The sequence below is a fragment of the Argopecten irradians genome, chromosome 1 (assembly GCF_041381155.1).
Source record: "Argopecten irradians isolate NY chromosome 1, Ai_NY, whole genome shotgun sequence".
NCBI lineage: Eukaryota > Metazoa > Mollusca > Bivalvia > Pectinida > Pectinidae > Argopecten > Argopecten irradians.
In genome coordinates, this window is record NC_091134.1 from 23,347,822 (window position 1) to 23,374,604 (window position 26,783).

At 35.1% G+C, this 26,783-nt stretch overlaps 2 protein-coding genes across 2 annotated transcripts; one reads left to right on the forward strand and one right to left on the reverse strand.

Moving 5' to 3' along the window:
* Nucleotides 1-4,705: 4,705 nt before the first annotated feature.
* Nucleotides 4,706-17,963, reverse strand: LOC138321420 (small ribosomal subunit protein mS22-like). The gene is made up of 8 exons (XM_069265100.1): nt 17,817-17,963; nt 17,107-17,339; nt 16,626-16,790; nt 15,204-15,347; nt 9,536-9,625; nt 8,997-9,142; nt 8,388-8,502; nt 4,706-4,905 (listed from the first exon to the last, which is right to left on the reverse strand). Exons 1-8 carry the CDS (start codon nt 17,896-17,898, stop codon nt 4,789-4,791), a joined length of 1,092 nt encoding a protein of 363 aa, XP_069121201.1. The 5' UTR covers nt 17,899-17,963; the 3' UTR covers nt 4,706-4,788.
* A 147-nt stretch (nt 17,964-18,110) lies between these two features.
* Nucleotides 18,111-26,110, forward strand: LOC138321429 (uncharacterized). The gene is made up of 6 exons (XM_069265111.1): nt 18,111-18,321; nt 20,575-20,843; nt 22,329-22,437; nt 24,849-24,945; nt 25,181-25,296; nt 25,621-26,110. The coding sequence occupies exons 1-6, from the start codon at nt 18,201-18,203 to the stop codon at nt 25,695-25,697; spliced, it is 789 nt and encodes a 262-aa protein (XP_069121212.1). The 5' UTR covers nt 18,111-18,200; the 3' UTR covers nt 25,698-26,110.
* The last annotated feature ends 673 nt before the right edge of the window (nt 26,111-26,783 follow it).

The window sequence follows — 26,783 nt, forward strand, 5'->3', positions numbered from 1 at the left end:
ACAGAAGGGGGTCATCGTCATGTGTGTACTTTTTTGTACAGAGTAAAATGCCAGGCAATTAAGAAATCTTAGAGATAGAAGTGGGTCATTGTCATGTGTGTACTGTTTTGTAATGAGTAAAATACCAGGTAATAAAGAAATCTTAGGGACAGAAGGCGTCAAAGTCCTTTACTGTTTTGTAAGGGTAAAATAACACCTTGGGGGCAGAAGGGGTTAAAGTCATGTAATGTTATGTAAAGGGTAAACTACTAGGCATTTAAGAAGCCCCGCGGACAGTAGGCGTCATGTCATGTACTGTTTTGTGGAGGGTAAAAAAAAATCTTCCAGACAGAAGTGGTCTAAATTGTATACTATTTTGTGAAGCTCCCAGTTGATGGATAGTTGTGAAGGGAAGTAACTTTGATAAATCAGCATTAATGCAAGTAGTAACACAACTACCTAGACTAGTCAATATATCATTAATCAAGTTAAATTAATTGTTCTGATACACACATTTGTCATTTTATGCTTATAACAATGGGTTATATACACGTCGGTGAACATGTGTATACTGTAACCTTGCATTTCTAGCTTGGGAACCAGGACAACATAGTTTCAATTGAATTTAGACATTGTAAGCTGGGAAATGTCAATATCTTTACTAGAAATCATATTATTATAAATACATGTATATTGTGTATGTGTAGTTAGTTTGAACTGAGGCATAGCATACCTAGTAGTAGCAGCAAAGATTTAGATATGAACTACTATAGTTATATACTATCTAAATCTCTGGTAGTAGCTAGCATTTATAATTGAATTACATTGTATTTAATCTCTGGTAGTAGCTAGCATTTATAATTGAATTACATTGTATTTAATTCTTAGACCTACATGTATATAATTTCATATTTTAGAGGAGATACAACTTCGCTAGCCAAGGGTATTTAGTGTGGTTCTCTTCCTAACAACTGTATTGTACTAAATACCCTTGGCTAGTAAAGTTGGAGGAGATATTGGTATAGATATTATATAGTAAACTACATCTAGTCATTGTCTCTGTCCTGTTTTAAAATGTTTGCAAGATTTAGATTGTTTCATGTTTTAAAATGATGTGAATTTTTCCCGTTAGCAATTACTTTGTATATTAATCTACTTATGTAAAACTATTTTATGAATTATATTTATAGTACATGTTTTACACATGATTTTACTTGTTTTTGTTTGGAAGTGATATCATTTAAGTCTGCCTTGGTTATATGGGCAGACTCTTTTTTAACTTTATACTTAAAAGAGCATTAACTCTACAAATATAAAGTCTTGTATTTATATAACTTTCGATGGCGCTTAATCATGAATATTTTACATGTCTCTGCCTTGCAGACTGTATTTCACATTGACTTTTGCATAATCAAACAACATTGATATCTACCTCTATTGCTGAAGATATTTGTATGAAATGGAGGAATTTTTTTTTCCATATTGATCACAATTCACATTTCCATAACTTTTTGCATATTTTATATAACACATTGATGAACAATCAGATATTATCAGAGTCAAAGAAAATAGTAAAAAAAGAGTAAAAGAGCATAATCAAACAACATTGATATCTACGGTACCTCTATTGCTGAAGATATTTGTATGAAATGGAGGAAAAATTTTTTCCCATATTGATCACAATTCACATTTCCATTACTTTTCGCATGTTTTATATAACACATTGATGAACAATGAGATATCATCAGAGTCAAAGAAAATAGTTAAAAACAAGAGGCCCATGGGCCTTAACGGTCATCTGACTATTAGTACAATACAACATAGTCGTTTAAAGATTTTAGCCTATTTGACCTCTGTGACCTTGATTGAAGGTCAAGGTAATTCATTTGAACAAACTTGGTAGCCCTTCATCCAAGCATGCTACATGCCCAATATCAGTAGCCTTGGCCTTCTAGTTCTTGAAAAGAAGTCATTTAAAGATTTTAGCCTATTTGACCCCTGTGACCTTGAATGAAGATCAAGGTCATTCATTTGAACAAACTTGGTAGCCCTTTATCCTAGCATGCCACAGCCTAATATCAGGTCTCTAGGCCTCTTAGTTATTCACAAGAATTTGTTTAAATGATTTTAGCCTATTTGACCCCTGTGACCTTGAATGAAGGTCAAGGTCATTTATTTGAACAAACTTGGTAGCCCTTCATCCCAGCATCCTACCGGCCAAATATCAGTACCCTGGGCCTTCTGGTTCTTGAGAAGAAGTCGTTTAAATAGATTTTAGCCTTTTTGACCCCCGTGACCTTGAATGAAGGTTAAGGTCATTCATTTGAACAAACTTGGTAGCCCTTCATCCAAGCATGTCACAGGCCCAATATCAGTACCCTGGGCCTTCTGGTTCTTGAGAAGAAGTCGTTTAAAGATTTTAGCCTATTTGACCCTCGTGACCTTGAATGAAGGTCAAGGTCATTTATTTGAACAAACTTGGTAGCCCTTCATCCCAGCATGTCACAGGCCTAATATCAGGTCTCTAGGCCTCTTAGTCATTCACAAGAAGTTGTTTAAAGGATTTTAGCCTATTTGACCCCTGTGACCTTGAATGAAGGTCAAGGTCGTTTATTTGAACAAACTTGGTAGCCCTTCATCCCAGCATCCTACAGGCCAAATATCAGTACCCTGGGCCTTCTGGTTCTTGAGAAGAAGTTGTTTAAAGATTTTAGCCTTTTTGACCCCTGTGACCTTGAATGAAGGTCAAGGTCATTTATTTGAACAAACTTGGTAAGCCCTTTATCCCAGCATGCCACAGGCCTAATATCAGGTCTCTAGGCCTCTTAGTTATTCACAAAAAGTTGTTTAAAGGATTTTAGCCTATTTGACCCCTGTGACCTTGAATGAAGGTCAAGGTCATTTATTTGAACAAACTTGGTAGCCCTTCATCCCACCATCCTACAGGCCAAATATCAGTACCCTGGGCCTTCTGGTTTTTGAGAAGAAGTTGTTTAAAGATTTTAGCCTTGTTGACCCCTGTGACCTTGAATGAAGGTCAAGGTCATTCATTTGAACAAACTTGGTAGCCCTCCATCCCAGCAACCTACAGGCCAAATATGAGTACCCTGGGCCTTCCGGTTATTGAGAAGAAGTCGTTTGAATAAAAAGTTTACGCACGGCGCACAGCGCACGGCGCACAGCGCACGGCGCACGACGACGGACGGTGCATGATGACAATAGGTCATCCTGACCCTTCGGGTCAGATGACCTAAAAAGGAGTAAATTGCACTGTACTGTGTAGTATATTGAAGAAACAATTTTACGATTTGAGCAGTACTCATTGAAAACAGTCCTGTAAAATCCTTTTAAAAGTTATTAATTCAAACTAAATTGTTTTTTCCATGTACATTTACACACAGGGACCTAGCACAAATTTTAAGCAACACTATTTATATGTATATATTATAGTATATATATTTGTGTCAGGTCCATGTGCTTATACATAGCATTCTACATCTTGAGTTTAATCTTTATACCAAATCAATGCCATATATATTATATTGAAATTGACGGCAGTATGCCTAGTCTGACAATTGGCTGTGATATGTTTTATGAGTATATGAGTTTTTTTGCATTGTGACATTTTAGAATTATCTGTGATACATCATTCTGCTCAATGTAGTTTTACACTTTATTGTAACAAGGACCATGCATACCGGGTACTGTACACCATGCAATGTCTCTAGTTACTTTCTTTCCTGGTGATTGAGTGAACAGGAATGGATATCGATGAAACTTGGATCAGATATCAAAATTAATGGCCCATCGGTCTGTTTTACTTTACTTTACTCTTATTAAGGCTATACATCAACTGCTTTAAAATATTTTACCTCTGTAGATATATGCATGTGAATGTACATTCTCAATTAGAAAACTATCTGTACAAGATAATTGGTACATAAATGAAGTTTATACAATATCGTGTTGATGTTTTTTTTTGTGAATCAGATATGGATCAGGTAGATCAATAGACCAAATTAGTCAAAAGAAATTTGAGATAAAGGTTCTGACAGTATTTTTTGAGAAATTACAACAATCACTTATCCATATACAAGATGTTTGCCTGTTCGCAATGTTGTTTCTGGTCTGTTCTGGTGATGGCTGGTATCACAATGTGTCTGTATTTATAAAATTTACCAGTATTTCAATTCATGGGAAGGTAAGCTTCTACTTCACCAGAAAAGTAAAAACACAAGATAATGACTTTGGAACTGAAACTTATCAATTTTGCAATAGGCATTACTGATTAGTCAATAAAACAACTTTGAGAGTAATCTACATAATTACGATTATAGTTACTGTTCCATGTTATTATTACTTAGGCCAAAAATCATGATGTTTCTGCCATAATTCTAAATGGTTATGCAAGTGAAAATAAAGTTAAATGTTGGACTAGCCTTAGTCATATAGACAAGCTAAATGTAATATCTTGTTCTTCTGATTTCAACTCAAAGCATACCACCATTAAACTATCCACATTATTTTTTCCTCTATAATAGTTTAACAGTTTATAGTTTAGAGCTTATTCATTATTTTCAATTTTGTTTAATTGATGACAATCAAGATGACTGCCAATTACAAAACCTGTCTCAAAATTCCATATCGGTGTCGATTCTAGCCGTAAAGGGACAGCCTTCTTCTCCTCATGCATTGTCACTATGAAAGAAATAATTAAACCAATGCAATAATTACAAATTACTTTATTCCATACATATGATATTCACAGTCTCTTAGAACTTTCCACACTCACACAGTTTTTACATATCACTAGTTACCGACAGCCCCGACACTACTGGCCTCGTCCACCAGGGCTTGTCGATATGAAGTTATTACTTTCCGTAAGTCTTCTGCTTGTTGTCCTTTAATGTCAGTCTCACAGAATTTCTAAAAAGTAGAGAAATATCCATACAATTTTTCACATACATTGTGCAATATGACCTAGCTATACCATGCATAAGCCCACCATGATGTAATTCAATGAATGCACAACAAAATGGCTGCTTTAACATAATGTTTTTCAAATGAAAGATGCTCCACTGCCGATGAATTGTACAGTATTTTTCAAAAACAGGAGCAGACAAATTAGTATTTTTCTTAGTTACAAAAGTTTCTTACTTTACCCCATTGCCACTATTGAAAAGTTTGAGCTTCTTATTTTAATTCAAGATAAAAATATTACAAATAATTAATTGCACCCTAAAAAAAATCCATGACATTATGCCTGTTATGTAATTAAGTACTGATTGCGCACGCACCAATAGCAAACTAAGTTATTTTATATGTATTTTTGTGTTAACAAGACACATATCATATAAACACGATTATATTGTGTCTTTTGTGTCTTCAGTAAAGCTGTCTATTTATAAAATAAAGAGGCCACACCCTCCCCCTAAGACCTGGAAGGTGATAAATCGTCATGAGGAGAAATATGGTGTATAAATCGTCCCTGATGAATCGCCAACTGTTAATGGTTATCTAAACATGTTTTAAAAACACAAGTGAAATATTTTGAATTTTACTACTGTTATGCAAAAATGCTATTATTGCATAGTGTAGCATAAAATTAAAATTCCGACAATATATTTCGTTGACAAAATGGCAAAATATGCGACCCGCAGTTTTTAAGCTCTATACACTAACTGTAGTAAGAATGGGACTAATTCCTATACAGTGGACCCTCGATAATCCAGACACCTTCGTTTTCAGCCTAAACCATCGGGATTACTAATTTTCTGGACTTCTGAGTTCTGTATTCTTAGTCAATTAAATTGTCATGTCCGAGTTGCTCCCCTTGACCTTGTAGTCGGTGATAGGCTTTTATGTAATATATACGTGTACTGTATCAAAAACTTTGTTCATTATGTTTATAAGTATTTTTTCATATTATTACATTAAGAATATAACAAGAGGCCCAAAGGGCCTTAACGGTCATCTGACTACCTTGGCAATAGTAAAATTAATTTCATATGGTGTCACTTTGTCAGGACCATGTCAGGATCATTTTCCATTTCCTTCAACAAATTTTATTTCAAACAAGAGGCCCAAGGGCCTTAACATGTAGGAAATTAATTAGATATAGTGTCATAGTAGCCTTCTTCAATTTGGGATCAACCAGAGATGTAACAATACTTTGTCGGGACCATGTCAGGATCATTTCATGCAAGTTTCAGCCAAATCGAACCAGTAAAACTTGAGAAGAAGTTCAAAATGTGTTTTCAATATGGCAGATGTGCCGGTCATCTTGGATTTCGGATTGACCCGAAAAATAACAACACTTTGTCGGGACCATGTCAGGATCATTTCATGCAAGTTTCAGCCAAATCGCACGAGTTGAACTTGAGAATAATTTCAAAATGTGTTTTCAAGATGGCGGCTGTGGCGGCCATCTTGGATTTCGGATCGACCCGAAAAATAACAACACTTTGTCGGGACCATGTCAGGATCATTTCATGCAAGTTTCAGCCAAATCGCACCGGTAGAACTTGAGAAGAAGTTCAAAATGTGTTTTCAAGATGGCGGCTGTGGCGGCCATCTTGGATTTCGGATCGACCCGAAAAATAACAACACTTTGTCGGGACCATGTCAGGATCATTTCATGCAAGTTTCAGCCAAATCGCACCAGTAGAACTTGAGAAAGTTCAAAATGTGTTTTCAAGATGGCGCCTGTGGCGGCCATCTTGGATTTCGGATCGACCCGAATAATAACAACACTTTGTCGGGACCATGTCAGGATCATTTCATGCAAGTTTCAGCCAAATCGCACCGGTAGAACTTGAGAAGAAGTTTAAAATGTGTTTTCAAGATGGCGGCTGTGGCGGCCATCTTGGATTTCGGATCGACCCGAAAAATAACAACACTTTGTCGGGACCATGTCAGGATCATTTCATGCAAGTTTCAGCCAAATCGCACCGGTAGAACTTGAGAAGAAGTTCAAAATGTGTTTTCAAGATGGCGCCTGTGGCGGCCATCTTGGATTTCGGATCGACCCGAAAAATAACAACACTTTGTCGGGACCATGTCAGGATCATTTCATGCAAGTTTCAGCCAAATCGCACCGGTAGAACTTGAGAAGAAGTTTAAAATGTGTTTTCAAGATGGCGGCTGTGGCGGCCATCTTGGATTTCAGATCGACCCGAAAAATAACAACACTTTGTCGGGACCATGTCAGGATCATTTCATGCAAGTTTCAGCCAAATCGCACCGGTAGAACTTGAGAAGAAGTTCAAAATGTGTTTTCAAGATGGCGCCTGTGGCGGCCATCTTGGATTTCGGATCGACCCGAAAAATAACAACACTTTGTCGGGACCATGTCAGGATCATTTCATGCAAGTTTCAGCCAAATCGCACCGGTAGAACTTGAGAAGAAGTTCAAAATGTGTTTTCAAGATGGCGGCTGTGGCGGCCATCTTGGATTTCGGATCGACCCGAAAAATAACAACACTTTGTCGGGACCATCTCAGGATCATTTCAGGTAAGTTTCAGCTCAATCCCACTGGTCAAACTTGAGAAGAAGTTCAAAATGTGAAAAGTTAACGCACGGCGGACGGCGGACGGCGCACGGCCCACGGCGGACGGCGCACGACGACGGACGAAACATGATGACTATAGGTCATCCTGACCCTTCGGGTCAGATGACCTAAAAAAAAACATATTTCTTTTTTAAAAGGCAAAACCAAAAGCCATCGTCAATTGTGTGCAATTTTACCCGAAGCTCAAAGCGACATATTCTGCATGCGAAACCAGAAAGGTATGTTTCAAAGCGTATGGTTAAAAAGATATTGTCAATTACCACACTGAAGTTTGATCTCCTATAGAAAACCAATGAACCATTATATGACTGCATGTACCCCTGACAAAGGTGTTCAGGTAAACGCCTGTGGCTATGACCTGGCAGCCGTCATTATGACAACACACACAGTGTCAAGTGGTAGTGTGTATTTTACACATGACTCTAGTTGGCCTTGGATTTTCTCGGCACATGGCGACAGAAAATTGTCCGTATTATTGCGGGAATTATTAATGTAAAAATTACATTCTATTCCCAAAATGGAGTTCAGGATTTAGAATCTGAATTCACGGTCTAGTGAGTATAAATAACATTACGGAAGTCCGTTCCTTGACATTTCCGTCCGGATTGTGAGTTTTTTTCAACTGTACCGCATGACACCCCATGTGGTTTTTGGGTTGTGATGGAACACAACTCTGCAATCTTCCCACTTATGACATTAGCGGGGAATATCATCTTTAAGCATAATTCTTTCACAAATAGAAACAATAGTCCCGTATAAATGTTATCAGATATCATATGGTACATAAATTAGTCCCATTCAATAATCATACTCGTGTTGATAGATTTCACTACTGACCTCTATAATCTTTAACTGGTCTTCTGTGTCTGTTGATATGTCCTGTGGTATGGGTATTTTTCTCTGTTTGTGAATGAAGTCGTACAGGTGAATTAAGCTGACGGCGTCCAGTAATCTGGAAAAAAATAATGAATGAGTATGGTAATCTGCATGTGCTTAACTTCACTCAATATCATTGAACTATTATAATAATACTAGTATATATATTGTTGATCCAGATTAAATTGCAAGATCTAGACAGTAAAAATATATTGCAGGAATTCACCATGTTTGAGTCAATTCTTTTAACATTCAAGCAGATATTCACAGGGGGGAACCGGATTAGGGTAATTGCATTAACCATCTGGGTAACTGCAGTTACCCTAGCCCGGTAGAAGAAAACCTGCATGCACATCTACATATGTACATATGATAATAAAATTGCTGTGAATTGAAATTGATCCAGCAGCTTAGGAGGTATTGTCCATATAAAACTTTTCTACATACAGACATATGTACAGATGGAAGACAGACAGATAAGTTGATTCCAGTATAAACCTCTAACTTTGCAGAAAGTGTTATTATTTTAGGTATTTTAGAGATGCATAAAAATGATTCTAATACACTTACAAATCATGTTCAATCATGTCCACAAGTAGATCTTTAATATTCTTTTTCAGAATGAAGTAGAAAGACATGGGTCCAAAGAATCGAGTTGATGCCAGTTGATTAAACATTTTTTTCTTTTGTACATGGTCATATATCATCTGTGTAACCTGTAGGTCAATACAAAGCACAATGATGTCATTTCCATGGTAATACAAAATTACTACTTTCTATATATAAGATATATGTCAAATGCACATTAAATGAGGTATGAAGCCCACTGTATGTTACACATCAAAGCTGTGACGACCACAACTGACGGTATTCACACATTGATGAATGAGAAACATCATTAGACTATACAATTTTTAACATTGATGTAAATCCAGAAAGAGAACAGTTTCCTGTGGACAAGGAGTGCAATCTCAAACATTACATTCATAAAAAAATGATATTGAAATATATCCTTATTATTTTATACAAAAATGATAATTTGGCGCAGTAGATAGCAGTAGATAGCAGTAGATAGCAGTAGAAATATTAATATTTTACACCCTTCTTACCCTGATAAAATTAGGATCGTCTGGATCAAACTGGACGCATGCTCTGTCAAGGATGTAGACAATATCGGTCAGCCCGTTCTTCAGCAAATGCTGCGACACAATCAAAATACAGTAAAACATGTTTGAACACACAAAAAAAAAAAAAGATTATAACATAGTAATTTTCATTCTCCATCAAAGTTTCTAAAAGGTGTGTTTATCTTGTGTATAACAACGAAGTAGTGACTTCGTTAGTCCCCAAAGGTTTGTTATAACCATGTTTCACTGTATACATAAATGTGCATTTTTGTCATTACCATGATTGGATTATTAACAGCATTCGGAAGAAGCTTAATATTTCCTGAGTGTTCTCAGAGTATTAAACAACATTTTTTTCCCATAATCAGTGATGCAGTTCTTTTGTTTAATGAAAAATCATAACCCATAGCCATGACATTTCCTATCATATGGTTTGGCTTGGCTTGTTTGATGACTGATCAACACCTCAAGACATTTAAGACAGGGTCCCCTCAGTTCCCATGCTTGTATTTTGGGAGACTGCAGTATGATCTTAGTCTATTGGCAGATCATGGGCTGATAAATGACAATTTGATAATAACAGTTTCTATCTAGATCTAAATCAAAGTACTGAAAGTACTAAATGGCTCGGTCTCGATGATAGGAGAATATATTTCTAAGGTCAATACTACTGTAGTTGTGTACAATAAGAAATAAATTTGGCTGGTGTTCCTTCCAGTTTGGACTTTTGAGGATTCCTTGGACACCAAGGTGTAAAACAAGAGACACATACTAAAATCTTGGAAGCCCATTCTAATATTTCCTATGATGTTATATGTCAAATGATTTTATAACACCTTTAAGCATTTTCCTTGTTAATTTGATGTTATTGAAAATATTCATTCTTAATGACTATATATAGCTATTGTCATCAAGTTCCTGGGACCACAGTATCAGTTAACAAGTATTGTTTTGCAGCAGAGAAAGGCAAGAGGCATACTTTTCTATGCCAAAATGTCTTAAATATAGAATATGTCTGTCCTCTAGAAGACTTATCAATATCATCATGTGATTTTTGAATAAATTGGTCAATTGGTCTACTTTTAACAAGTTTTGTAATTATTCTTTTGTAAAACAGCAAGTTGATTGATATACATTGTATCCGAACTTCAATTCAAACCGGATAACTTGTTAGCTCACCATAGACCATGAAATTGTTTGTACACTTTCTTAACTTCAGGATTGTTTTACAAAATTACAAATGAATTTTTCTACATTTTTTTATTTTCAAATCCCCATACCTCTGATGAGTATAATAAAACTGTTATTACAAGTGAATCAAATATTTTCAGTTCAAGATGAACAGGAAGAGATACATTCCTTTATTTCTTATAAATAGCAAACACCGATTTAATTGTTTGTTCAGCAGGTTTTTTCCCTTTCTTTAAAAATGCTACCATTAACATTATTTTCTGTACCTAGATATGTAAACAATTCTTATAAATCTAATTCTGTATTCCATAACATCAACTGGTGTTGTTGTACCGATTTACGTCTTGAGAATATCACAATTTTTATCTTTCTGATATTAAAGGCCCACTACCTTTCCGAAACGACTTTTAATTTTTAAAATGGGAATGTAAAACGAGATCGATAATTTTGTAGAGTCGCAAAAGTTATTAACTTACCGTTAATACTACGTTTATCATCACCTTCTGAACAATTTAATCAAAATAGATACAATGTAAATTTTTATAACGCAGGTCGTCTTATGTTTCCCGCCGTCGTCCTAAATACCGCGCGGTAGTTGACTATTACAGCGCCAGACGGCAAGACAGCGAAACGACTCTCCACGGTTTTCAGATATTTCGCAGGAAATCTTGCATATGTTTGGTATTGTAACCTCATCTTAAGGCATCGGCATGGTTTTTTCTGATGTTATTAATGTTTTTAAGAAACCTTTTAATTTTGCCCCGGAAAGGTAGTGGGCCTTTAAGTTCTAATTTCCATGTTATGCAATATTGTTAAAATTCATGTAACATTTGTCGTAGACCATCAGATATTTCTGATATCATAACAGTGTTATTGGCAAATAATATGATAAAAAGTTTGGGATACATTCCAATATTATATACCGTAAAAACTGGTATAATTTGCGCAGGTCTTTTTAGGGCTGAAAATGCTTAAAAAATCTACTATCAGTATATTTTGCGCATCAAAAAAATGGGGGAAAACAATGTCCGGGGAGTCCCAAAAACCGATGTATGAAGGCGACAATTTCAATGCAAAATATTCCCCATAAATGCTTGACAACTTGCACAAAAAGTGTTGTATTTAGAAGAAATAGCATCTGAAAACCGCATTGTGTTTGTTTTCTTTTATTGGCCACAGTAACCTGAAACTGAAATATCTAGCATATGTCCAAAACATCGGCGGTCTGGTCCGCCGTACTTCGTGCACATGTCAATGTTTTGAGATATTACACATGAATAGTAATCAGAAATATTTGAAAAAAGTACTATAAATTTTATTAAAATTGGCACAATAAGTAATTAGTGTGTTTGAGATCATTAACAATCAACAGCAATCAGCTAGCGGATACGTAGTTTTGCTTGAAACAATCACAGTGTGCATAATTTGTCAAGATTTGTAAGACAAAGTATTCTTTTCCACCAGGTAAGATTCTAAGTCATAAAAGTAGATTGAAAATAGGAAGGGAGATAAAATAACCAGATAAATATTTGTAGCGGGATCAGACTGGGTTTATTATCGGTGATTAGGTAGCTTAGTCAGAAGAACTACATTTTCTTCTCTCCTGTTACAGAATTGGCACCCAACTAAATAACCAACGGTTGTGGTGTTTGAAAGGGTCTTGTATGTCTTCAAAAAGAAGGGAGGAGTGTAGCGGGACTGGACTGGGTCGATTATCGATGACCAGATAGTTCAGTCGGTAGAGCACTCGGATAGTGTTCGGAGAGTCCAGGGATCGAATCCCGATCTGGCCGCTACATTTTCTCCTCTCCTTTTACATATGGTACTATACTGTGCATGTAGATATTCAAGGTAAATCAACAATGTTCGCTGATCTTGCCAAATTGCCTTACAGTGTTATAATGAATGCAGTAAATGTATGTCTCATTGGTGTGATTGATTTAAAGGCAGTTCATGTGGTGACCGAAAAAAAGGTAAAATCAATACTTTCAGAGTGATCAGAGAACATTGATAGTCAAGGCGGGGAAAACGTAAGACGACCTGTGTAATACAAATTAATGTTTAATTGATTTTCATTAAATTGTCTCGAAGGTGATGATTAGAGTGTTATTAACGATAAGCTTAATATGTTTTTGACAAAAAATATAAACAGCTAATGTCATATTGTGTTTTAAATTAAAATAATCTTTTATTTATTCATTTCATTTCAAGCATGTACAATGTACATGTCATAGAATATAAACAAATATCAGGTATATGCTTAAATAATATTACAGTTAAATTCACAATAAGGAATTTGAAGATGATTATAGTAATTATTTTCGGATTGAAAATGATTACAATATTAAGCTTCCACAGCTGAAAATTATTTCTTTTTGTTCACACAATTCTTCTCCTAGACTGTTTCCAGTTGAAATGATACATGCATGCTGACAATCTGTAAAACATAAGGAAACAATAAATGTATTAACAGAGTAATTACTGAAAAGGCTAATATCATATAATTAAACATTTTAATCATAAATAGCAATACCAGCATAGAGGAAATATTATTGAAGTTTAATCCCGCTGTTCTTCAGTCCTCCTGTTCTTACATGTAAGAGTTTTGTCCTTCATAAATTGATTGTAATATAGCAGTTGTTACATAATGTGCCCAAAGAAGTATAAATACACACGTATGCATGGGTACAGTGGTAAATTAATAAGTTATACGGAAAATGATGGTGCTGATCATGAAAAGCGTAAAGTCTATTTTGTTGAGTAAAAAGTTAAAAAAACTAACATAAGATGTAATCGCAGTAAAAACAGTGATCATGTGGGCTTTTGTGCGATTGCATTTGTAAGACTGTGCCAGGTGGTAGAGATTAGTTCCGCTCGAGTGATCACACAATGCAAGCGAGAGTCGGGAATGTGTTTATGTAAGTTTTAATTGCTAATCCCTGATGCTTTTTGGTAAACTATAACTCAGGACAATTAACAGTTTTCTCTTCATTTGTTACAGATTGAATCAGCTTTTTAAGTGCCGTTTTACGGAAGAATTATGAAAAAGGAATCGGCATTTTCGTCGATCTAGTAGTCCAAAAATATCAATTCGAGTTATATGAACATTCCATAGATGATTTATGTCATTCGGCCAAATATTTACTTCGTATTACCTAGTTTAATGAATATGCTGTATGTATATGATCAGAACGGCAAGCTCCTGTGCTGAAAATAACTAAAATGTTTTAAAAATATGGTTTAGTGGTAATCTCTGAACGTGCTTTAGTATATAGATATACTATGATATTTATACATGTGCTTATGAAATTATCGATAATGATGGATGTGATAAATATTCATACCTTATTAACTGCCGTTAGTTTTAAGATAACGCCACCTTGAACATTTACAAAATGTTCACCGTCTGTGACATGCTATTTTATCAGTAGTCCAAGTTTGTCCAAAATTTTGTTAGAGTTGTCTTTCTTCCATTGTAGTTTTACGTCCATGTCATCCTGAACACAGCCGTGATAAATGCATCTCCATTTCGCCATGAAATGTATTTGCTCCGAGACAAATTTGATTCAAATTACAAAATTCATTATGGTATCAATTTTGATGTTCGAGGTGAAATATCGATTTTATTTTTTTCCGTTGCGGGTTAACTGTCACTAATAGGGAGTAAACGTCTGGGGGGAACCAGCTTCGGAGCGAAGCATTTTTGGGACGAAACGTCGTCATTCATTGTAAACACCATTTTGGGGACGAAAAGTCTAGATACTTTGTAAACAATTCAGGTGAAAATTTTCAAACAGAAGATCTTTTGGATAGTGTGTATAGTAAGGATATGAAAGCCGTAATATACTATTCCTATTTCAACGTTACAGATATGCTTATTTCAGTAACTTTCATAATCAAAATTTGCTATTTAAAATTCCCGGTAAAATCAAAGTTGTTGAATACACTGCCGCTAGGAGCGCTAGTATCTGCGAGCAATTTCTAAGCCAATCATATTGAGGAAATTGACTGTAAGAGAATTTTGCAACCACGATCACAATGGCGAGGTGACCCTCGCCAAAAAATACTTATTGAATTTTGCTTCTGTAATAAGAATAAACATATGCATACATGTATCAATTTATTATCAGTCATGGTTAAGATGTGTTGATGTAATACCAAAAGTACTCAAATCCTGGATCATGAGTTTGAATCCCATGTGGGCCAGTTGCCAGGTACTGACCGCTAGTTGGTGGCTTCTCTGGTACTCTGGCTTTCCTCCGCCATCTAAACCTGGCTATAACTTACGTTAAACTAATCAAACCAAATCAATACAGAATAGCTATATCAACAGTTTTCTTTGTCAATGCCATTATGCAGAAATGAAGTTTGTTTCATCTCTACTACCCACATAATTACGTTGATTATAAAAATCAAGTGTGTTAATTTTTATGTCATAAGAAGTCTTTATAATACATACTACTAAATGCTCTTCTTCAAACATTTTAGGGATGCCAGCTGATACTCCTTCCTTTGGGTAGTAAACATTATTAGCACGAATTCGTTCCTCATTAGTAGCTGTCCTCAGTGTACCATCTGTATCTCTAACAACTATAATTCTATCCTGGAATTAAATGAAATATTAAAATGAAGAAAAGGGCCAACAACAGTCTTATAAAATAATTCTATAAAATACTTAATGTTGTCAGTTGAGTAACTGTTTTTGGTAGTGAAAAAATACCATTTGGTGTAGCATCTTTACTGTCGTGACAATATAACCGTTGACTGTGACAATGACATACTCGGCGCGCAACTTGCGCAATACCTACTGCATACTGGGTTACGAAATAATGCTAGACGTGAGTTGATTGGTTGTTGGGCATGGCTTATATCATGTCATATTTGTGACCCACGTGTGATAGACCTATCCTGAACTCATTGGGTATTAACATACTCATATATAGAACTGCAGGGTTTGTAAATACTTTCTATTACCTGCAGTTTTTACAACAGACACTTCTTCAAAAAAAGTGCAATTGTTGTGGAATGAAGTCCATAGCTCTGGCAATAAATGCGGTCACGCGGTGTTTGCAGCCTGGATGGACTGGATAACTTTTCGTGTCATCTCTCATTTATGTGTCTCTTCTCGCTGATGGAACCGTTAACTTTCTCATATTTTATAAACTGTAAGACTTTGTTAGTAATTTTGTTTGGGTTCTGATCAAGGATTTATCTCACATATAAAACCCTGGTATCCGATGAACAGATGACGGGGTCAAATGTCCCCCGTGCAGTCACGTTCTTTACACATTCGTTTGTCACACCAGTTTTTTTCATTAATTTTAATGAAAAGATAATTCTTTACAATGAAGATCAATTGTTTTACGACGAAGTTTACAGTCTGTCAGTACCCTGTTAGCATAAGATCTTTCACACACGCTTTTCTTATCAGGCGCAATAATATTGCCTATCTAACTCTAGAATATTGTCATATAAACTCCGCCCACTTGTTCTATCACCTGACGTCAGGTAGGCTATGTAAACTACGCCCCTAAAGACGATTGACAGAACCACTCGACCAGTTGATAATATCTGTCGGTCAACATACCAACCAGTTGATAATATCTGTCGGTCAACATACCGAAGTAATACATCATATATTTTGTCAATGGTTAGGCTAACAGGACAGTAAGGCCTAAAAACTGCTATCAATTCTTTGTCCTTACACATTACAACGAGCAAAATTATGTAGAAGTATTTGGTTAATGTAAAGTTTAACTTTCTCTAGTTAAAATCTCATCCATCTTTATGACTTGGAAAATTTAAAAACTAATAATCAAAAGTGCTAATTAAGAATCAGAATCTGATATTGCCCTAAATATCATCCATTAGATGTGGTTACCCTATTTTCTACTCCTTGGGAGATGTCAGTAAACATCCATTTTGATGTTAGTCCCGGTGCTATCTCTGGGTCCCGTGATAAAACCTTTGAGCTTCCATCTCTCGCTTTCATATATGGTGGCATTTTCAGCATTTGTATTGCCTTCTCCATTGCTTCCATTTCCATCTATAAACAAGAAATAATATTAATATGCTAGGAAATCTAGGAAGTGATAATTAATTGGTACAAAATTCCTGTACTAATCTCTAGAAGATTTTTTTTTTCTATTTTGAATTCAGTCTCAGTGATACAGAGTATTAATTCCTGTATTTATTCACTTTGATTAATGCTACTGCTATGCATCATTACCTTAACCTCTAAAGAGTATGCTAAATCAAAGGCTAAAACAGTCTTCTTTGACATTTCAGGGTGAATTCGATGTACATGCAGCTTGCTGCTTTGTTATATTGTGTTGATGTTAAAATACACTTTTATTACTTGCCTGTTTCAGTTCCACCTCTGACATTAATTCATATTTGGGTTTAAGGTGACGATCTGTTTTCCTGACCCTGACAACATCGTCCATACTAAGTCGAGATATCTTTAGTAATATTTCCTGAACTTTCCTCTGAAGAAATATGGGCAGTGGGTCTTGCTTAGATACAGGTGTTTTCTGTGTATTGCTTGAGGCAGATGGAGATCCAGCCTTTGATGAACCAGATGATCCAGTGTTACCTACAAATAAATATAAATCATCCATTTCTCTATTGTGGAAAGGAGATCTAGATGTACTAATTTAGGCAGTTATACAGCCCCTTATTATTGATCAGTGATAATTATAAGCAATATCTTGAAATGAAAAAGATAATATCTTAGGGACAACTGCATATTGGGTACTGTATACTATTCAAAGCAAATACTCTCTGTCCTCATAGGCCAACGGTTGTTTAACATTGTGAATTTCAATTTAGATTTAAGGTAAAAAATGTAGAGTGTAGGTTACTATGGTTTCGTTTCTCACATTAGAATACATTATCATATACGTAGCAATAGAAATCGGATGTGTCAAAAAATAAGTTTTGTTTTAAGCATATTATGGATGATTATGAAAAACCTCAACTGTCACTTAGTCCGACCGTTCATGTCAAGGTCGATCTAGCAATATCAAAGTATTTGTGTTGTTTTTGGGTGCAAAAGCAAAAGTAGTCTCACCATCTTTAGAATAAGCCCGTAAACACGTCCTTCTTATGCAATATAGCCGTCGAAACAGCCTCAAATGGTCTAGTGATGCCATTTCTTCTCCCTCGGCATGACCGGAAGTTAAAACGAAATACGGTCCATGTGTCGTTTAAAATGAAATAAAAATATTCAGAAAACAATGTATAACAAAATATTTATACTGTACTTCACCTGAATTAGATCTTCATTGATAATACACAACTATTGCATCCATTCACTTTATAATTCCTTATTTTATCAGTCTCAGATCATATCACGACATGCCATAAACCGGCAATCAAGAAACCCACGTGAAACTGTAAACAATTTTGCACATATCAAGAATTTTGCCTTATTGTAATTACTAATCTAAACGATATGAGTCGGAGATATTCTTTAAGAAAATTTGAAGATGATGAATTCGAAAGTGAAATATTCAAAGACATGGATAAGAAAACACAAGACGAAAATGGAGCATCTGAATCAGAAAACGAATCTGGTATAAAATGTCATTTGCATATATCTTGTTATATCGTTTGCCAGTGTTTCCGCATCAAAATCTTTGTAAATTTTCAGTCACTAGTTATCATTTATCGTGTTCGATTATTTAGTTTAAAATAATTGAAAAGAGTGGAACTGGATTGAAGTTTCAAATAATACAATATTGATATCGGGTATAGGCCTACAGTAATGTAGCAGGTTTTAATTGTACATACTGATACAGTTGCCATCAAGGTTCACGCAAAGATGAATTTCTCTTTTGTTATGTGAGTAGAGCGGCGGATTAGTATGTCCGGGGTCATATGGGTTTGAGCTTGGCTTGCAGCACTCTTGCTCAGGCCCTATAACTATACGGTGCTGTAGACCACTCCAAGTGCGCCCCCTCCAACTGCAAGTGCAAGCTACAGGAAATTTAGAACAAATATATGTACCTGGCCTTCTATACCTTTCAGCCCGGTACTGTAGAGGGAATGGATTGGGTCGATCATCTGTTACCAGGTAGCTCAGTCGGTAAGAGCACTCGGCTAGTATTTGGAGGGTCCCATGGTTCAAATCCCAGTCTGGCCGCTACATTTCCTCCTCTCCTGTTACAGAATTGGCACTTAACTAAAGAACCCAAGGTGGTGGTGTTTGGAAGGGTTTCATTTGTCTTCTAGGGCGAAGACTTCGAGAAATGAGGGAGGAGTGTAGGGGGACTGGACTGGGTCGATCATCAGTGACGATCGACCAGGTAGTTCAGTCAGAAGAGCACTCAGCTATATATATATATATAATGTTTGGAGGGTCCTGGATTCAAATCCTGGTCTGGACACTACATTTTCTCCCCTGTTACGGTACGAAATGGTCCCTGTATGTCATTGTGGAGTATTTCCTCAGGAAATCACTCTGGCACAGTTTTCTCTACTTTGTTGTAGGTTTCCAATTATTTTAAGCGCCATACATACATTTATATATTATTTTTGTCCAAAAGAAACATAACGACCATTCTTAATATCTACTTTGCCACTCATAAGACGTCAAATTCATAATTTGTAGACTTGCCTTATTATTTTCCTTCAAAAAGACCATCATATTTATATGTGAAAAAAAATTGTCTCGTTGTGAATTTTATATTTTATACAGTTCAGTTTTATTGGCAGTAGGGAAGTGATATCAAATAAGTAAGATAAAATGCATATAGACATTTTAATAATGGTTTGCACAAACATTTATTTGCTCCATTAATTAGCAGCCATAGGCACCAATTGTAGCTCTAAAAATTACACCATTATCTGTCTAAAGTATTTTGAGCTACAATAATGAAGCTATAGGAGATTGAGAGGCTTAATTTAGTTGGAAAAAAATTGTGTTAGTTTGATTTTATTAGTTTAATGTCCTACTAACAGCCAGGATCATATAAGGACATGCCAGGTTTATTTGTGGAGGAAAGCTGGAGTACCCGGAGAAAAACCACCAACCAGCAGTCAGTACCTGGCAACTGCCCAACATGGAATTCAAACCTGCATCCCAGAGGTGTAGTTATATGCCAAGACATCTTAACCACTCGGCCATCACGGCCCCTGGGTTGGAAACAGAACCAGGATTGGTTTGTGTTCAGGGGCGAACACATTTGAAAAGTGGGAGAAGTGTAGCATGTTTTAATTGTACAGTGGTACAGTTGCCTTCTAGCTTCACGCTAGGGTGAATTTCCTATTGATTTAAGCTCAGTTGGTAGAGCAGCAGACCAGTAAGTCAAGGGTTCCGGGTTTGAGCCTGGCTGGTGGCACACTACTCTTGTCCTGTTACAGTTATAAGCTACAAGCTTCAGTGTTATAGTATAAATGAGAAGGAATGAAAAGTCGGAATTATAGACTTCCTTAACAGCAGAAACCGGGCTGTCATATATACATGTAGTGTAGACTGAAAAGTCTAGCATAGTCGAAGTAATGACTTAAGAAGAGCTGTTGTCCCTCAAGGCTCGGTCATAGGTCCATCTCTATTTCTCAAGTCTATATCAATGACATCCCTATGCCTTTAGGCCTGATCTTAGACTCAGAGATAAACAATACTAATTCTGTCATTTATGTCAATTCTTGCTATATATCTTGGAGTTTATATTATATACAGGTATACATGTACATCTGTATATAAATTTAGGATTTAATTAATGTGTCTTTGGAAAGCATTCGAAAAGTCTTTTCAATGATTTGAAAAATAAAATTTGTGCAATAGCCTAGCTATCACTTATTTATTTGAATCTTTGTATTTGCAGTGGGATCTGAATCTTCAGAAAATGAAGACTTGCTCGTGGAAAGTGGTGAGGAATATGACGGTGAGATTGTTGGTGCCAGAGTAGAAAAATCAGGCCAAAATGAGGAGGATGAAAGTGATGAGGACGACGCACCTGAAACAGTTTCATTCCAGTCAGGAAAAGAAAATGCTCTTCGGAAAATGAGACAAGTCATGAAACAGATTGATTCAGAAAAGTCAGCTCTTAAAACCAAACGCAGAATGCTAGATGAACAGTATAAAGAGCAAAAGGTATGAAGAAATAAAACTGATGTTAGTTTGCATAACAGTGGCCTTAACATTTACTGGTGATGTTCATTGAATTGATCTTGTTGACCAGGGTTGAAAGAAACCTTTATCATTAATTATTGAGGAGAAAATCAGCAGATCACCTCATATCATTTCACTTTGGCCTAGGAAACTGACTCTTGAGAGTCATTTGTGATACTTCTGTGCCATCCAATTGTGACCATCCATTTTGTAGAATATCCAATGAATTGGTTCAGACCATTTTAATAGTGAAATGACTAGTACTGCATATATTTATATGTGGAGAGTCCTGAGTGGCTTCTCACAGCTTTGAATTAGCAGATAAGTATTGCTCCATTAATGTTTGATGTTTTTTCTACTTATTTCTACTTTTAAGTTCATGTATAATAATAGACAGGTTTTATAGTTGAGGAATGATGAAATACATGTAAGCACAGAGAAAAAAACCCAGTATCTCACATGTGTTCCATAAGGATTTCAAATAACGCCACCCATAGGCTAGGTACTGGGCTCAAATTTTAGGCTGTATTACTTGCTTTTTGCAAGTTCATATACCAGAATCTATAGCAAGTGAAAAAATATGCACTTGCTTATTTTAGCAAGTGGTTTTTAACAGGGACATCTGTAAAAATGACATGATATTGTTTTAATGGAAAATATGGGGACACTGTTCTTACTATAAATGATGTTGGTATACCCTTACTGAAATACACCATACATCATCATGCAAAAATAAATGATTTTATATGTTACAAAACTGCAATTTGAATACAGATGTTTAATTAGGCAAAAAAACAAAAATATTTGTTTAGGGTTACATTGGCAAAAAAACAGGGTCGGTCGGTCAGGATGATTTTTGTGTTGCCTGCAACGCAAGGGCGACACTTAGGTATCACTATGTCGCCGTCGGTGTCGGCGTCCGGGAAACGGTTTCCATGCGATAACTTAATTATTTTCCGATTTCAACCAAATTTGGTATACTGCTTTATATCAATGAGATCACGGACAAGTTTGATAATGGTCAAAATCCGTCAATATTTGTAAGAGTTATGGGACTTTAAAATCGTCAAAACAGATAAATCCATGGTTTCCGCTTGATAACTTAAATATTTAATGTCCAATTTCAACAGAATTTTATAAGTTGCTTTATATCAATGAGATCTCAGATGATGGTCGAAATCTTTCAATATTTGCAAGAGTTACTGGACTTTAAATTCGTCAAAACAGATAAATCCATGGTTTCCTCTCAATAACTTGAGTATTTATTGTCTGATTTCAACCAAATTTGGTATATTGCTTTATATCAATGAGATCTTAGATGGGTTTGATACTGGTCAAAATACGTCAATATTTGCAAGATCACTTGGTCACTGCAGCCCCACTTACCTTGATTAGTTGAATATATAACTGATATAATTTTATGTGAGGCTTAACTATAATATCATTCTGTTTAAATTTACTGTCCAGAAAAGAAAGTTGGAGAAACTGTCCAAGAGTAAGCTTCCAGAGGATTTCTTTAACGATTTACCAGAAAAGACAAGTAGTGAGAAGTCAAAAACATCAAAGAATAAGAGAGGTCAGTATATGACATCAGTAGACATCAGCCTGTCTGCATCAACCTGGAACACAAATATTCCAGACAGATGTCACAATTTTCATTTTCTTATTGAATCTTTCACAAACAAGTTTAAATATTTGCCTTGATCACAGAAATAACTTTCAATTTGAGGTGATATCATTGCAAGAAATAGGCTGAATCAAGTGGTCATAACTCTTCAATTCTTGACCAAACAGATATGGATAAGACTTTAAAACATTAAAGTCACCAAGTTAAAAGATAATTGTTGCAGTTTTGCAGAGAAACAATATATTTCAAACAAAGTGTGATTAACAAATGGACTAAACCAAATTAATATTTCTGATTTCAGTGAAAATGGAGAATAACTATATCAGTTGCCACAAGAAAATTTATGTAGTCTTTTGTGACCTTGTCTTCTGTGACCTTAGATGACCTTGTCTTCTATGACCTTAGATGACCTTGTCTTCTTTGACCTAAGATGATCTTGTCTTCTGAGACCTTAAATGACATTGTCTTCTGTGACCCTAGAATAGTAGATGACCTTATCATCTGTGACCTAAGATGACATTGTCTCCCTGACCTTATTGAATTAGATGACCTTCATTTTGCTACCTTAGATGACTTTGTCTTCTGTGATAACTTTTGAAACCAGTCTATCTGTTTTGCTTGGTGATTTAAAGGGACATGAACCAAAAATAAGTAGTTCTGTATGTTTCGATATGATTTTCAGATGTTTATTGACGGTTTCATTACAATGATTGGTTGTATGAAACGCCAGGAATACCACCCCCAAATATTAAAAAAATAGACCACCATATTCTATTTTTGGAACAAAAACAAAAGCTGGTCAAAAATGAGGTTATATTGAACAAACCAAACTGCTGTTACGGCAAGGAACTATTCATTTTCCACATTCTAAAAAGCTTTTCAAATTTATGATCATTGCCATATGAAGTGGAAGCCATTTTTGTAAATAATCGTTATAAAACAAATTTGTTTAAAAAGTGTTAAAATGATATAAATCGAAAGTCAAACGAAAGCACATGTAAATCACCCAAGTATAAAGTGGGAAGTTGCTCCTGTCACTTGTATTGCTATGATCCATTTATATTTACCTCCTTTCACTATCATGTATGTTACTAACCCTTGCCGTACTCCGTTTTCTTTAATTAAAAAGAATATCAAACAAAATATAATGGATATCAAAGTCGGCCACAAAGCCTTGAATTAAGCTTAGTTTTCTAGGACATACAGTATCTGTTTTCTGGGGAATGGGACATATCTTAGCAACTTGATGTTTTCATAAAAAATATTGTGTTTATATATTTTGATTTTGAAAATTCATTTTATTTAATTCTAATTTTTAGCTCGCCTATTCGAAGAATGGGGGGAGCTAATGTTGTCATGTCGGCGTCAGCGTTGGCGTCCCATTTCACGTTAAAGTTTTTGAGCAAGTTTCTGTTTCGTCAATTGTTTAAGCTTAAGTCATCATAAATGTTTATGATTTTATTTTCCTAATGTGTATGGATGCTGAACGTGATAATACAACCAATTTGGGGCCCTTTAGGAGTTTTTTGAGTCTGTTAATTTGTCATATTTCCATGTTAAAGTTTTTGAGCAAGTTTCTATTTTGTCTATTGTTTAAGCTTAAGTCATCATAAATGTTTATGATTTTATTTTCCTAATGTGTATGGATGCTGAACGTATTAATACAACCAATTTGGGGCCCTTTAAGGGGTTTTTGAGTCTGTTAATTTGTCATATTTCCATTGTTAATTTTTGAGCAAGTTTCTATTTTGTCATTGTTTTTGATGTTTATGATTTTATTTTCCTAATGTGTATGGATGCTGAACGTATTAATACAACCAATTTGGGGCCCTTTAAGGGGTTTTTGAGTCTGTTAATTTGTCATATTTCCATTTAATTTTTGAGCATTCTATTTGTAATGTTTAAGTTATGATTTTTTCTAATGTGTATGGATGCTGAACGTGATAATACAACCAATTTGGGGCCTTTAAGGGGTTTTTGAGTCTGTTAATTTGTCATATTTCCATGTTAAAGTTTTTGAGCAAGTTTCTATTTTGTCAATTGTTCAAGTTATGATTTTATTTTCCTAATGTGTATGGATGCTGAACGTGATAATACAACCAATTTGGGGCCCTTTAGGTTTTTTTTGAGTCTGTTAATTTGTCATATTTCCATGTTTAAATAGTAAATACTTGAACATCAACTTCTGAATAGGCAAGCTTTGCTGTTCTCCAACAGCTCTTGTTCTGTTTCTGCTTTGTTGTATTTGTAGTACTTTGAGTACTTTGACTTGACTGGTTACTTCTTTTACCTGTGAGTGATTAAGAATATACATTAATATGTGGTTATTACATACAATTATAATTATGTGTGTTTTTTAGTTAGTAGTATAGCAGATGAAGAGGAGGGAAGTCTAGCAGATACTGAGGAAGATTTTGATGTTTCCAAAGAAGATTTCATACCCTTGGAAAACAATAGGTTAGTAACATAAAGGTCTGCCAGTAATATGAATACTGGGATAAAACATTGCCTCATAATACCCTAGCTAGTCAACGGTGAACAATTGTGTAAAAATAAGTACTTTGGAATAAAGGTACAAAATAATATGCTTTAGTTTATTCTAGTTTGTTCAAAAGAGTGACGTTGAGCGTTAATGTAATTCAAAAAAAAAAATGGTGCCCACTAACTCTTATTGACAACATTTATTTTTCAGACTTAGTGGTATAGAAGTGTCTACTGTACAGAGTCATCAACTGAAAACTATGTCATCGAAGTGTAAAGCTGAAGATTTCAGGACCGGACGACTCAGCAATGTCCCACGCCACTCAAGTAAGTCACTGTAATATAGAAAGATTTGGTCAATGAATTTCAAGAGTTAAACTGCTAAAGATAAATGTTGTATGTCCAGACATTGTTACCATTACCACCAATTGTTGTATGAGCAGTTTATAAATGTGAATATTATAAAGAAGATAACAAAAGAGAATGTTAGTCTAAAAGATATTGGTTCTGAATAGTGATATTATAATCTTTATTTTTTTTAACTCTACTAATGATTTCCAATTTTAAAATGGTCTAGTTCATTATAATTTTAAATTGTTGCAGGTTATATTTTCTGTTTTCATTAGTTCCTTGTTTCTGTACATTTTACAGGTAAAGCCTACTATGCAGCACTGGAAAAAAAGAAAGCGTTGAAAAAGGGGTTAGGAAAAGACTTCATGATTAAATGATTTGATTGTCAATATAATTGTTAAATATTGTATTTAATATAGACTTTTTATGACATCATTTAAGCAATGTTTTATATCAACTTTTAACTAAGGGAAATAATTATGAGGGAGATAACTCATTTTTATTTTGATTAGTTCAAATGTGGCAGTATCAAAAAAAAATTTAATTGCGAAAAAGATTGTATTAATCTTCTTAGTACAATCGGCACTCATGCTAAGTCATGGATTTTAAGATGTCGTAATTTTGCTGTCCAAGGATTTCATTCCTTCATTGGCAGGAATATGGTTGCTACTCCATTAATTCTGTTATATTATGTTAATATGTATAGTTGTATACATCTCTGAATGAATACAACTTGTTGTTGTAACTGTCAAGGAAAAACTGTAATCAATTAAAAATAAATACATTTGTTTTTGTGTTTTTGAATTTGTTCTGTAATAGACTTGAACCTGATTAACAGGAACTTTTATAACTGGAAGACCCTGTTTACTTTGAAGTGTAGAAAACACAGTGACTGAATGTTTCAGATGCCCCAACATATTAAAATGACCTTGGCTTGGCTGTTAATAGGATTTTAAACCAATCAAGAACTATGAATTAATTGGTTGATTTATTGGTTTTATTCTTTTCAACATTATATTAACAGCCAGGGTTATTTGAGGGCATGTCAGATTTAGGAGGTGAATGAAAGCCGGAGTACCTGGATTTTAACATCAGCCTATGATCAGAACTGATTACCAGCTGCCACATTTGAACCCATGCAGCATCTTAAAGGGACAATTTACTCAGGCTAATTCTTTTACATAACCAAGAAGCAAAACATGGCATAAATGTATTGTTCTACATTTTTTATGAAACATATAACATAAAATATTGACAAATTTCACGTCATTGTTTAGTATTTTAATTGATACCCTTGTAATAACAAATCGTTGATCAATACGATTAAGCAGGTATAATATGTACGCTGTACCCATACCTGAGCCAAAGTCACGCACGTTAAACAAATTAACTACATAACCACTGATGAGGTGATTAAATGATTTTTTAGGCAAGACAATTCACCTAATAAGGTAAACACACTA